General features: G+C 42.0%; 1 protein-coding gene across 6 annotated transcripts in view; it reads right to left on the reverse strand.

The window, feature by feature from the left end:
• The window catches only part of MICAL3 (microtubule associated monooxygenase, calponin and LIM domain containing 3), a 233196-nt gene that overhangs the window by 47362 nt on the left and 171221 nt on the right, over positions 1–14613 (reverse strand). For all 6 annotated transcript variants that reach the window (XM_087814402.1, XM_087814401.1, XM_087814400.1 and 3 more), the window contains one exon: positions 5987–6182. In XM_087814402.1, the coding sequence (XP_087670528.1) occupies positions 5987–6182 (196 nt within the window). The remainder of the gene's footprint in view (positions 1–5986; positions 6183–14613) is intronic.

The raw sequence follows: 14613 nt of genomic DNA on the forward strand, positions 1-14613 counted from the left end.
ATATAAATTTGGACCACAGACAGAAAATTTGGCATCTGGATTTTGATTATTTTTCAGCATTTACTTAGGTCTTATTTTTGCCTTACCTTTATGTTTTCACTTGTTTACTTTCTTATTAATAAACAACGTGTAACCCGATGTATGTCATTCAACATCTTTAGAACATGAAGTAAGGATAAGAATGCTTTCTAAGCTCATCTTAAGTCTTAGGTGGGCAGAGGGAGGGCCGCCTTGGCCTTCTCATTCAGCTGCGTGGTTGCCTAGTGGCAGCAGGCAGGATGAGATGCACTGTGGCTTCCCGGGAGGGGTCTTAGTGCAGCCCGGCCCTCATGCTTATGAGGAAGGCTACACTGTACATAAAGTGAGCAGTGAGGTCCCCCTTACAGCCATGAGTGCCACAGTGGCTAGTTTTATGACAGCTCAAGGACCATGGGAGAATAGCAAGTGAGGAACAGAGCACAAAAATAGGATGGAAAAGTCAACCCTCTCCTCTCTTCATAAGCTGCAAGCTCTCAGGCAGTTCCTGAGAGGACTTTCCTATATGGAAATTGAGACAGGCAAATCGGCCTCCCACCCTTTGTGAAGGAAGGGCATTGCCAAGTGTTCCTTTCCTGGCCGTCATTTCCATGGGACCTTGGAGCAATTCTCTGGGTCTGACCAGGCTCCTTATGTCACGCAAGATTTCCATGTAAATTTAGTACCTCAAGGCTTATTTTACATTCTTGCCTGCTCCCAGTGCCTGAATTTCTGGATCTGGCCTTTGAAGAGGCTAGAGGAAGGAATCTGTAGGACACCCCCGCCCTCCTTGGACTACAGCCTGAAAACTTTAAGTGGGGAGAATCACTACACCAGAGCAAAGCGTAATATAGACAACCAACTCCTCTGTCCTTTAGAAAGGACAAGTGTCCCCTTTGGACACAGTCTTCTAGGAGAAACAAAGGCCAGAAAGTTGAGTCATCAAGATCAGCTCCTGTCATAGCAGATATCTGTCATTTGTAACAATATATTGTTCCATGTAACTGTTTGATCTAGGTTGGCCTCACCTGGACCACCACACAGCAAAGATGGGCAAGGATGTATAAGGGACTATACCACAGGAAGCCAGGCCACGGTGCACCTAAGTTCTCAGGGGTCATAGGGTACCTCTGGAGCATCTTGGTAAAGCATCCATGAGAAGGAGCTGCTCCTTTTGGTTAAAATAATATCTAGCAAAAATCCTCCATGCTACAATTTATACCTGCTCACTCATCTCAAAGCACCTTCCCCGAATCTCCTCTCAGGTGTGTTGTCCTCTCACTGAGGCCATGATTGGGTCTGGTGGGAAGAAGCAAAACAGGTGGGCACACAGACTAGATGAAGTTTGCTCCAGACTTAAAAGAGCTACACAGAGGTTCTGCTGTGTTAGGAGGGCAGATCCCAGGACAATAACAACAGTGATGGCCAGTACTCATTGTGGACATGAAATAGCTCACATAACTACAATGACTCTAACACATGGCTACTATAATTATCTCCATTTTTACAAATGAGGAAACTGAAGTGTAAAGAGGCTGGGTCATTTGTATGAGAAATCAGGGTTCCCCTCAGCTTTCATACCACCTCATGCTGTGCTCTCTTGGGTGGTTCTCCAAGAACCCAAAAGTTCTTTAGCCACTAGCAGCTGTTAGGGTGGCAAACCAGGAGGAGGAGCAGCAGCAGGTCCTGGCTGCCTGGGTCAAACCTCAGAAAGTGGAGACCAGGGATTCAGGCAGGCCCTGCTATGAATAAGGCAGGCTATTGCATGGAATTCCACTTGAAGTTCTTGGGTGGTTTTCAAGGGAAAATGGGGAATCATGGCTTTCACTTTTAAATTAATGCACTTATAATTAGCAAGTCTCTGTGCAATCTTCTGTCCCAGCTGGCCACTTGTAGATCCCACCCACTCTGACAACCATGTAAACACTCTACTGCTGAGCAGACTGCTGGGGATACATGTCATCCAGCAATCTTTTACATGGTGGAAATGTAACCCATGCTAAAACTGGCATCCTGCTCAGCAATGATTCACATTACTGCTTCTGCTGGAGGAAGGGTGAGGCAGAAGAGAGAGGAACAGTCAGGAATTTCCACTTATTTACAATCAGCCTTGAAGGAGAGGCTTTTCCTGGTGGTGTTTCTCTGATGGAGGGCAAGGCCCCTCTGTGCTGGCCTGTCAGAAATCTGGGGCACAAGAGGGGACAACCTTGACTGTCCCATTTGTAGCTGTCTGTTCCAGCTCTTACCGACTTGTTCTTACGACCCAGGAATATGTAAACAATGAAGGACTTCAGCAGATGGGCACTGCACAAGCCATCTTCATTGCTTGGAGCAAAATCTGCCAGATAGGCTACCAGGGAAAAACAAAACTAAAATCATAAAGCCAGTTCTCTTGTCTTTGGGCATCTGGTCTCTCCCAGAGAAAATAAAAGTACTATTTCCAGGGTCTCTTTGGGAAGATGCTCCCCTCCTCTACTCCAAAGAAAGATCATAAGCTGATCAGGCCTGAGCCAGAGTCTCCGATTTTGTGAGCTAACCCATGAAGCCAATGGTAAGAATCACCCAATGTCTGTTAAAAACAGGTATTCCTGGCCTCCACCCCAAATCCACTGAATCAGATACTCCAGGGGAGGACCCAGGAATCATCTTTTTACCAAGTGTCCCATGTGGGTTTTCATCAGGGAAATTTGGGAAATTTTGAGTGGTGGACCTCAAAGTATGGTCTCTAGACCACAGCATCACTAGAACCTTTTAGAAATACAAATCTTAGGTTCTACTCAGACTGACTGAATCAGAAACTGCCCAGCAAAGCATGCTCTAACAAGCCCTTGGGGCAATTCTGATGCAGGCAAAGTTTGGTGAGGACTTCCCTATGGCAAGTGGTTTTGAGCCAAACCCAATTTCTGGCAGTTAAACTACCTGCTTAAGAAAATCAATGGAAGAAGCGCGGCCTGTCCCTCCTGGTGAGGGGCACCTGCATTGTGCTTGGAGCTAAGGAGAGCAGTAACAGTAACTGCTGGCAGTGAGTCAGTGTTCACTTGGTGCCAGACACTGTCAGTTGTTTTATTTGATGTAATCCTCATAACAAACCCAGGAAGTGCAGTGTGCTTTGGGTGAGAAAACAGGCACAGAGAGGTTAGGTAACTTGCCTACAACTAGTAGGGGTGGAGTAAGGCTTTAGTTCTGATTTGACTCCAAAGTCATTCTGAAAAATCACAATGCACTGGCCTCTCACAGTAGACACCTAAGGTTCTTCACACTTGTCAAAAGTGTTTCTGGCCCTGGCTGGTGTTCTCAGTGGTTAGAGCATCAGCCCATGCACTGAAGGGTTGTGGGTTTGATTCCCAGTCAAGGGCATGTACCTGGGTTACAGGTTCTATCCCCAGTCCTGGTTAGGTGTGTGTAGGAGGCAACTCATTGATGTGTCTCTCTTACCTTTCCCCATTCCTCTAAAAAAATCAATGGAAAAAAATGTCCTCAGGTGAGGGTTAACAACAACAAAAAAAGTGAGTTTCTGGGTTGGACTGGTTAATTCCTTAACACTCTTGTCATTTCTCCTTTTCAAGTTTAACCCCTCATCAAGGAAGGACTGAAGGCTGAAAATGCACCTAACTCTACTTGGTGCTGTAGGGAAGATGGAAAAAATACATGACACACTCCCTGCACCTCACAGCTTCCCTGCAGGAAACCACACCAAGTCTCTAGCTCCTTCCTCTGAGCACTTCACCTTTAAGAGATCGTTTTTTATTCTGTATAGCAGCTAATGCTAGTTGTTTCTTCTTTTATTTTTTAACTTGAATTTAAGATAAGGGCATTAATTGTACTGCTTGCTGCTAACTGATCTCATATTCTTCCATTCTACCCATCCGATCACATCCTGCTGTAGGTGCATGACTTAGCCTTCCTGAAATGCCCTTCTTACTTCGTCTCAACTTGCTGCCCCATTATTTTCCAGTTTATAAATTACAGTGGAGGACAAGTTATTCCTGCAGGAAAGTGGTGTGGCCCACACCCTGAGGCCATGCCATCAGCTCTGCTTTGACTGCAAGAAAGGACTCTCCCTCATGAATACAGCAGGGAGTGGTGTGTCTCTATGGGCAGAGATGCAGTGTTACGTGACAACAACGTGCATGTAGTGATGGCTGCGGAAATGCAAGCATTGCTCTGAAATGCAAGGAAGAGCTGTTGGTGAGGCCAGCGCAGAAGGCAGTTCATCTAGAGCGAGTCTGACACCAGGGCTGAGGTGCTGAAGTTCAGCTGAAAGGAGCTCTGCCAGCAAACAGCTTCGGAAAAACATTCTTAGAACTTAAAAACACACACAAAAAAAGCTGTTTTCTTTATCCCCACACGTTCCCTTTCTCATGGCTACAAAGAAGTGTCCAGTGCGTGATGCAAATGCTCTCATGCCAACCCAAAGCCTCCACCAGTCTGGAGCCATGGGAAGCAGCTCTGTGGCAGCTCTGCAGGACAGTCTTGCCAATACAGATTTTATTCCATCTTTTAAAATTTTTTTTATCTCATTCTCTTTTTTGTTTGCATTCTTTTTTTTATGTTTGTTTCTCTTTTATTTTGTTTCTCTATCTCCTTGATAACCTTATTGAGCACTTTGAATCCTTCTGTACAGACACTGGCAGGCCTGGGCAGGTAATGATAATCAAGCCCTCAGGTAAAGACAGCAGACCCCGGGTGTGGTGTGGGTTGGAGCACGTGTGTCTCCCAAAGGCATTACTCAGTTAAACATAATTAAAACACTGGGACTGGCCAAGAATAAAACCACTGGCTGCTGTGTGGCCCCTGGGAAACAAATATTCTGCTCCTTTCTTTACACACAGAGGTGAGGTAGCTTTCCCAAAATAGCACAGTGAGATGGTGGCTAAGTTATAAAGGGGGACCCTTGTTCCAACCCGGGTGCTCCTTCCACTGAACTACCAGCTCCCAATAGCACACTGTTTCAGGTCTACTGTTGTTCCTGTGTGGAAATCTTTTCCCTCCATTATATTTATAAACAATAACCTGAGGGCAGCACCTGTGTCTGTCGTTTTTCCCCCCTGTTAACTTTTCATTGAATAGCAAAGTGTTAAGATGATAGTAGGTGTTTAATAAATACTTACTGAATCTCTGAATTAAGTCATATGAATAGTGATCTTTACTGGCTAACAAGATGAAGAGATAAGGACCTAAATGAAATAGGGAAGGAGGAATCACCAGGCAGCAGGGAAAAAAGGAAGAATCCTGGACCCAGAAAACGTGAGTTTGAATCTTAGTCAATCCTTAATCCTTGTTTCAGTCACCATTAGATCTTTATGTGTATGGTGATGAGATATATGTTCTTGTCTACATTACAGGACTCCTGAGAGCATGACCAAGTGAGGTGATGAAGACGGAAGTCCTTTGTAAATGGTCCCGTGTCATGCAAAGTAATAAAGACAGTCACCACCTATAAGTGCTTACATGTGCCTGAGCACACTCAGACCTCGAAGAGATATTGTGGGTTCAGTTCCAGGCGACTGCAATTAAAGTGAGTACCGCAATAAAGTGAGTCCTAATCTTTGTGTTGGTGGAAGGCCTCGTCTTCAATTTGTGAAAAATGCAACATATGTGAAGCACAATAAAGCAAAGTACAATAAAATGAGGTGTGCCTATACTGTTTTAAACACTTCATACATATTTAAATCTCACACCAATTCTGTAAGGAAGGTGCTAGCATTGCCCTTGTTTCACAGATGAGGAAACAGGCATACAGAGGTGACATAACTTGTCTAGTGTCACACAGCTGGTAGGTGACACAGATGAGATTCAAACCCAGGCAGTTTGGCTCAGATCCCATGCTGTTAACAGGTGTTATGATGCCTTCCCATAGGGCATCATAGAACCTGTTAACAGCATGTAGGGCCGCATGTTTATCTGGGGAAAGCCACAGGCACACGCAGCACACAGGAAAACGGGGCCTCAGCTCCCAGCACAGGCTGACCTGCTGGCCACGTCCTCCTCCGGGCCCTTGTCCAGCACACTGCTCAGGTTGTGCTCAGCCTGTGTCTCCTCAGGCACCTCCTGCAGCTCCTCTGCCTGCTTCACAGATAGGCGGTAGTTCTCTAGCTCAATCCTCTCAGGGGTGCCCCTCAGTCTCTTGGCAATGCTGGGCTCCTCCAGGCCATTCACACTCGAACCTGAAAGACAAGCAAAGAAACAAAGTTCTATGACAAACTATGGGAACTGAATCCATGCTGTGTGGAAGATGGAGGAGGTGTGGGGGGAGGCACCAATGGAAGAATATCTAAGCACTCAGGGCAGCTGCTGCTCATATCAGTGAAAGGAGGCACAGCCCCCAGACCCATGAAGGCCACAGAGCCAGAAGAGGGGGGACAGAAAGTCAACAAGGTCACAGATTTGATGAAGGCTAGGTGAGGGCCCTGGTGTGAGAGTGGCATAACTTCACTAAATATAAGAAGCAACAAGACTGCACATCAGCCCCTTTAGGGGAGGGCGACTCGCTCTCCTGTATCATCTTTGATAGGGGTGATGGAGACTTGGGATGAATCTTAAGGAAGTTCTTGTCATTGGAACTTAGCTCCTCTAAAGCAGCTTTCCCTGAAAAGGTTGGGTCCATCCAGTAGCCCCACCCTTGATCCGGGATCTAATCAAAGTTCCTGCACTGCATCTGGCTGTTTTGCTAAACTTCTCCCACTGTGGATTTGTTTGTCTCCTCACGATTAGATTCACAGTAAACACTTGTTGAAAAAGAATACCGATTAACCTCTTGTGCCACTGGAGGAATGGTGGCGAGAGATCTTGAAATCCTCCCCTCCGAAATTTCAACAAATTAACCAACAAAGAATTCCCTATTCAATACAGAGGCACACCTGAGAGAACCACTCATTGAAACATCTAAAGGTGGGCAACTGGGAATAAACAGGGATACGAGAAGGTGGGAGAGCTCAGATGGCCCTCAGATGCAGCCCTGTAGCTGGGAGCTCGCAGCATGGCCGGGAGAGGGGAGGAAGCTGGCGGTAGCAGGTGCTTCCTTTGGTGGGAGGAACAGAGAGCTGGGGGGGGGGGACGGACGGAGCAGTCCAGCAGGGCAAGTGGAGAGAACAGTGACTGAGTCAGCAGATGCCTGACAGAGTGCGGGGGTTCTGCTTCGAAGCTGTCCGCTGTCAGGTGGGGTTGTCTCTGATGAAGAAATGGAACCACAGAGCCCTGCCGCCCCTTGGAATCCCAAAACGCACCTCCCGTTTCCCTCGGTATTGGGTCAAGGAACATTTTATCTGTAAACCAAGAGGTATTGTAGTGGAACTGCTGTTTCCCTCTGTGACTGATCCTGGTGTTTGGTGCTAGGGAATGGACCCCACGGAGGTCCAGGGTTGCCATTATGGTGAAGGTAAAGCAAACCTCAGCCCTAAGTAGCGTGACTGTATCGTCTTTTGGAAGCCCTGGAGGTCAAGTCCAGGAGATCACAGAGGTAAAAACTTTCTACTGTTTTCCAGCACCATCTACTGGAAAATAGTAGAAAGACCTCTTCAGAGATCACTGCTATAGAAGGGATATTCATGTCTAGACAAAGGACAGTAGCAAATACCATGAATAACCACGGTAACGAGGATGATCAGAAAGAAAATGAAAAATCCCCAGAAATCAAGCTGGAACACATGAAAATATGTGATATAAATGAAGGGATTTCAAGATTACAGTTCTGAAAATACTCAACTCAATGAGATGTGAGAAAATACAGACAGGCAATTCAGTGCACTCAGGGAAAAAAAAAATCAATGAACAAAATGAATACTTTACCAAAGAGATTGAAACTTTAAAAAAGAACCAATCAGAAATCCTGGAAATGAAGCATGCTATTAAGGAGATTAGGAATGAGCTACTGAGCACAGAAAACAGAACCAACCAGATGGAGGAAAGAATTAGTGATATCAAAGATAAGAATCTAGGAGTGACGCAGAGGGAAGAAAAGAGAGACCTGAGCATAAAAAAAAAGAAAAAAAAAGAAAGAGCTCTATGAGAACTATCTGACTCCATCAGAAAAAGCAGTATTAGAATAATAGGCAAATGGAAGAAGAGAGGGAGAAGGGAATGGAGAGTCTATTCAAACAAATAGTGGATGAGAACTTCCCAAATCTATGGAAAGAACTAGATTCTCAAATCCAAGAAGCAAACGGAACACCTAGTTACCTCAATCCAAAGAGGCCCATTGTATCTCCAAGGCACATTGTATTAAAACTGTCAAAAATTAATGACAAAGAAAAAATTCTCAAAGCAGCCAGGGAAAAGAAAGAAATGACCTACAAAGGAAAACCCATCAGAATTTCATTCGACTTCTCAGCGGAAACTCTATAAGCCAGAAGAGAGTGGAACCAAATATACAAACATCTGAAAGAGCGAAATGACCAGCCACAAATAACATCCAGCAAAATTATCCTTTAAATATGAAGGAGAAATAAAGACATTCCCAGACATACAGAAGCTGAGAGATTTTATCACCAGGAAACTCCCACTGCAGGAAATACTCAAGGGAGTTATTCTACCTGAAACAAAGAACATAAGGTCACAACACTAAGAATAAGATCATCAGAAAACTTACAGCATAAACAGGGATAATCTGTGACAACAAAAACATAAAGGGGAGAGGGCAAAGGTCTGAACTGCCAAAGGAGGATGAACATCAGATGCACTCAAAAGAAAAAAAAAACCTATTGTAAATATGCAACTTTATTTTTTATAAACGTATTGGTAACCACACACACAAACCCCTAAACCAGGATACATAGCTTAAAAAAGGGGGACACAGAGGAAAGAAGTGTGAAACACCACCAAACAAAAACAAGAGACAGAAGTACAAAGAAAAAGAACCAATGGAGGCACAGAGCTACCAGAAAACAAAAGATAAAATGGCTGTAGGAAATCCTCATACATCAATAATTACCCTAGCCCTAGCTGGTTTTGCTCAGTTGTTGGAGCACTGGCTCATGGACTGAAGGGTCCTGGGTTCGATTCTGGACAAGGGCATATACCTTGGTTGTAGGCTTGATCCCCAGCCCTGGTTGGGGTACGTGTGGGAGCAAACCAATCGATGTGTCTCTGTCACATTGATGTTTCTTTCTCTCTCTCTCTCTCTCTTTCTCTCCCCCCTTCCACTCTCTCTGAAAAGCAATGGAAAAAAATATCCTCTGTTGAGGATTAAAAAAAAATTCCCTAAATGTAAATGGTCTGAATTCACCAATAAAGAGGCACAGAGTAGCAGAGTGGATCAAAAAACAAAACCCAACCATATGCTGCCTACAAGAGACACATCTAAGCTGTACAGACAAAGGTAGATTCAAGTAAAAGGGTGGAAAATGATTCTCCCAGCAAATAACATCCACCGAAAAGCAGGTGCAGCCATACCTATATCTGACAAAGTAGATTTCAAGACAACAAGAGACAAAGATGGACACTTTATAATGATAAAGGGGACACTACATCAAGAAAACATAACACTTCTTAATATATATGCAGCCAACCAGGGCGCACTGAAATATATAAAACAACTATTCACAGAACTAAAGGGAGAAACAGATCAAAACACAATCACAGTTGGGAACCTTAACATTCCATTAACAGCTCTAGATAGATCAACCAAACAGGAAATCAATAAAGAAATATTGGCCTTAAATGAAACGCTAGACCAAATGGACATAATTGACATTTACAGAGCTTTTCATCCCAGAGCATCAGATTATACATTCTTCTCCAGAGCACATGGGACATGCTCAAGGATAGACCATATGTTGGGTCACAGAACTAGCATCAACAAATTCAAGAAGATTGAAATTATACCAAGCATATTCTCTGACCACAATTCCTTGAACTTAGAAATCAACTGCAAAAAGGAAGTCAAGAAACCCATAAATACATGGAGATTAAACAACATACTACTAAAAAATAACTGGGTCAAAGAAGAAATAAAAGATGAGATCAAAAGGTATATAGACAAAAATGAGAATGACAATACAACATATCAAAACTTCTGGGATGCAGCAAAGGCAGTAATAAGAGGGAAATTAACATCATTACAGGCCTATCTCAAGAAATGAGAGAAATCCCAAGTAGACAACCTAATATCACATCTTAGAGAACTAGAAAAAGAACAGAAGCAACCCAAAGTCAGCAGAAGAAAGGAAATCATAAAAATTAGAGAATTGAATGAAACAGAGAACAAAAAGACTATATAAAACATTAATAAAACAAAGAGCTGGTTCTTTGAAAAGATTAATAAAATTGACAAACCCTTGGCTAGACTCACTAAGGAAAAAAGGGAAAACGCCCATATAAACAAAATCAGAATTGACAGAGAAGTCACCACAGACATTACAGATATATAAAGGGTCATATTAGAATATATGAAAGACTATATGCCACCAAATTCAATAACCTAGGAGAAATGGATAAGTTCCTAGAAATATATAACCTTCCTAGACAATTATGAAGAACTGGAAAATCTAAATAGACCCATCAGCATCGAGGAAAATGAAACCACCATCAAAAACCTCCCCCAAAATAAAAGTTCGGGACAAGATGGCTTCACCAGTGAATTCTACCAAACGTTCAAAGAAGAGTTAAAACCTATCCTTCTCAAACTCTTCCAAAAAATTGAAGAAGAGGCAATACTTCCTAACACATTTTATGAGGCCAGTATAACCGATACCAAAACCTGGCAAAGATAACACACACACACAAAATTGTTGACCAATATCTCTGATGAATACAGATGCAAAATTCCTAAGCAAAATACTAGCAAATCGAATCCAGCAGTACATGAAAAAATATAATACATCACGATCAAGTGGGGTTCATTCCAGGGGCACAAGGATAGTTCAACATACAGAAATCAATCAATGTAATATACCACATTAATAAAAGAAAGGATAAAAATTATATGATTTTATCAATAGATGCAGAAAAAACAGTTGAGAAGATACAACATTCATTTATGATTAAAACGCTCAATAAAACAGGAACAGAAGGAAAGTATCTTAACATAATAAGGGTAATATATGATAAACCCTCAGCTAATATCATACTCAATGGTGAAAAATGGAAAGCTTTTCCTCTAAGATCAGGAACAAGATAAGGATATCCACTCTCACCACTCTTATTCAACATAGTTCTGGTAGTCCTAGCCAGAGCAATAAGGCAAGAGAAAGAAATAAAAGGTATCCAAATAGGGAAGAAAGAAGTAAAACTGTCACTTTTTGTGGATGACATGATTCTGTATGTAGAAAACCCTAAAGACTCCACCAAAAAACTATTAGAAACAATAAACAAATACAGTAAAGCTGCAGGATAGAAAATTAATGTACAAAAATCCATTGCCTTCCTGTATACTAACAACAATACTTCAGAAAAAGAAATGAAAAAAACTTTTTTTGCAATTTCAACCAAAAAAATAAAATACCTGGGAATAAACTTAACAAAGAATGTGAAAGACCTATATACTGAAAATTACAAAACATTATTAAAAGAGATTGAAAAGGACACAACAAAATGGAAAAATATCCTGTGTTCATGGACTGGAAGAATCAACATAGTTAAAACGGCCATATTACCCAAAGCAATAAACAGATTTAATGCAATTTCCATCAAAATACCAATGTCATTTTTTAAAGAAACAGAATGAGAAATCATCAGACTTGTAAGGATCCTCAAAAGACCCTGAATAGCCAAAGCAATCCTGAGAAAAAAAGAACAAAGCTGAAGGTATCATGCTACCTGACTTCAAATTATACTACAGAGCTATGATAATTAAAACAGCATGGTATTGGCACAGAAACAGACACACAGAAATAAAACCACATGTATGTGGGCAGATAATTTTTGACAAAGGAGCTAGAAACACACAATGTAAAGATAGTCTCTTCAATAAATGGTGCTGGGAAAACTGGAAAGCCACATGCAAAAGAATGAAACTGGATTACAGTTTGTCCCCATGTACAAAAATTAACTTAAAATGGATCAAAGATCTAAATATGAGACCTGAAACAATAAATTACATAGAAGAAAACATAGGTAGCATACTTATAGACCTTTGTTGTAGAGAACATTTTATGAATTTGACCCCAAAAGCAAGGGAAGTAAAAACAAAAATAAATGAACGGGACTATATTAAACTAAAAAACTTCTGCACAGCTAAAGAAACTGACAACAAAACAAACAGGCAGCCAACCTGATGGGAGGTGACATTTGCAAACAGTAGCTCTGACAAAGGTTTAGTTTCCAAAATATATAAAGAACTCATAAAACTCAATACTAAACAAACCAACAACCCAATCAAAAAGTGGGGAGAGAACCTGAACAGATACCTCTCCCAAGAAGACATATCAATAGCCAATAGATATATGAAAAGATGTTCAACTTCACTAGCAGAAAGGGAAATGAAAATCAAAACTACAATGAGATACCATCTCATACCTGTTAGAGTGGTTATTATCAACAAGACAAGAAATAACAAGTGTTGGAGAGGTTGTGGAGAAAAGGGAAACCTTATTCACTGCTGGTGGGAATGCAGACTGGTACAGCCACGATGGAAATCAGTCTGGCGAGTCCTCAAAAAATTAAGAATAAAGCTACCATATGACCCAGCAATCCCTCCCATGGAAATATACTGGAAAAACTCCAAAACATGTATTCACAAAGATATATGCACCCCTATGTTCATTGCAGCATTATTCACGGTGGTCAAGAGATGGAAACAACCAAAGTGTCCTGCGATAGAGGACTGGATAAAGAAGATGTGGTAAATGTACACAATGGAATACTACTCAGCCATAAGAAAGGATGAAATACTGCCATTTGCAACAACAAGGATGGCCCTTGAGGAAATTATGCTAAGTGAAATAAGTCAGTCAGAAAAAGCTAAGAAACATACGATTTCACTCATATGTAGGATATAAAACTGAAACTGGTGGGCACAAAGAGCAGTGTGGTGGTTGCCAGAGCGAAGGGGCTAAGGGTGGGGGGTGAAGGGGGTTCTAATATATGGTGACAAGAGGAGATATGACTTTGGGTGGTGGGCACACAATGCAATATACAGATCTTGTAACATAGAAACCCACACCTGAAACCTATATGTTCATATTAACTATTGTTACCCCAATAAATTTAACAAAAAAATTAAAAAAAGAGAATACCACATAGGTGATGCTGTGCCCCGCCCACTGAGCCTGGTCAGGAGGGATAGTCAAGCTGTCTTTCTCCTGGGGACACTGGATTCACTGCCTGGTTATGGTGGTGCCCACCCATTTCTGTGTTGTAAAGAGACATGTTCCCCTTTGTAACTAATAAGTAATCTGTGCAGTGTGACATGTAGAAATATAGAACGGTCCTGCTTCCACCATCCTTTCATCCACTGGTATTAGTATTCATTGGTCATCTTTGCCTGAACCAATTATTACACTGGGAGTAACAAAATGGTGATTTTAAACATTCTATCATTCTACCATTGTTTTGTAAAGAAGTTTTCCCATTTCTTTTAATTTTTTTGAGTACCACTGTGGACTCATGCCTGAATTTTCTTTTTTAAATCCTCACCTGAGGATATTTTTTCCATTGCTTTTCAGAGAAAGTGGAAGAGAAGAGAGGGAGAGAGAGAAACATCGATGTGAGAAAGACACATCGATCGGTTGCCTTCTGCACGCACCCCAACTGGGGCTGCAGATTGAGCCTGCAACTGAGGTACATGCCCTTGACCAGAGTCAAACCTGAGACCCTTCAGTCTGTGGGCTGATGCTCTAACCACTGAGTAAACCTGGCTAGGGCATGTCTGAATTCTTAATTGTTGTGTCTGACTATTAGTTCCCCTTAGTCTCCATCAATTTAGAACAGTTCCCATCTTCCTCAACACCACCACTAGTTTTTGACGTACCTCATTATCCCAAATTAAAAAAAAAATTATTCTTTAATGTGTTCACTGTAATATGGTGTAGCACACAGGTTTAGGGACAGACAAATCCAGGCTAGACACCTGACTCCACCAGTGACATGCTGGGAGATCTTAGGAAAATTACATTAACAACTTAGAGTTCATTTCCTGACGTATAAATGAGGATGGTGTCATCTCCCAGGGTTATACGCACACACACACACACACACACACACATGCATATGTGTATGCCAACTCTGTGCCCCATACATATTATCTTTCTCTTCTACTTAAGCCTATTACATGGTCAGCACTCAGCAAATATGAGTTAAGTGATATATCTAATGTCCTACTGGACATTTTCACCACCAATTTGTGTGAATTCTCGTATAGGTATGTTGTATCCATTTGGTCTGGACTGCAAACAGTTACTTGACAAAGAAAGATGGGAAGAGAGTTCTGGGCAGAAGCAGCAGCATCAGATAAGGTACAGCAACAGAGAAAGGCAGTTTGGCATTATTAGACCTTCAGTGGGAGTGAATTTGAAGTGGGAGAAAAGACACACAAATGGAGATGGGAGTAGGTGATGAATGGCTTTGCATCTTGGCCAGGGAAAGTCCCTGACTTCAGAGACATTCTCAGCTCTAGAAGATAACACTGGGTTTTGGCAGGCAATGACAGACCTATCTAGTGCC

Source organism: Miniopterus natalensis, chromosome 2 (genome assembly GCF_054644295.1).
Source record: "Miniopterus natalensis isolate mMinNat1 chromosome 2, mMinNat1.hap1, whole genome shotgun sequence".
In the NCBI taxonomy this organism is placed as follows: Eukaryota; Metazoa; Chordata; class Mammalia; order Chiroptera; family Miniopteridae; genus Miniopterus; species Miniopterus natalensis.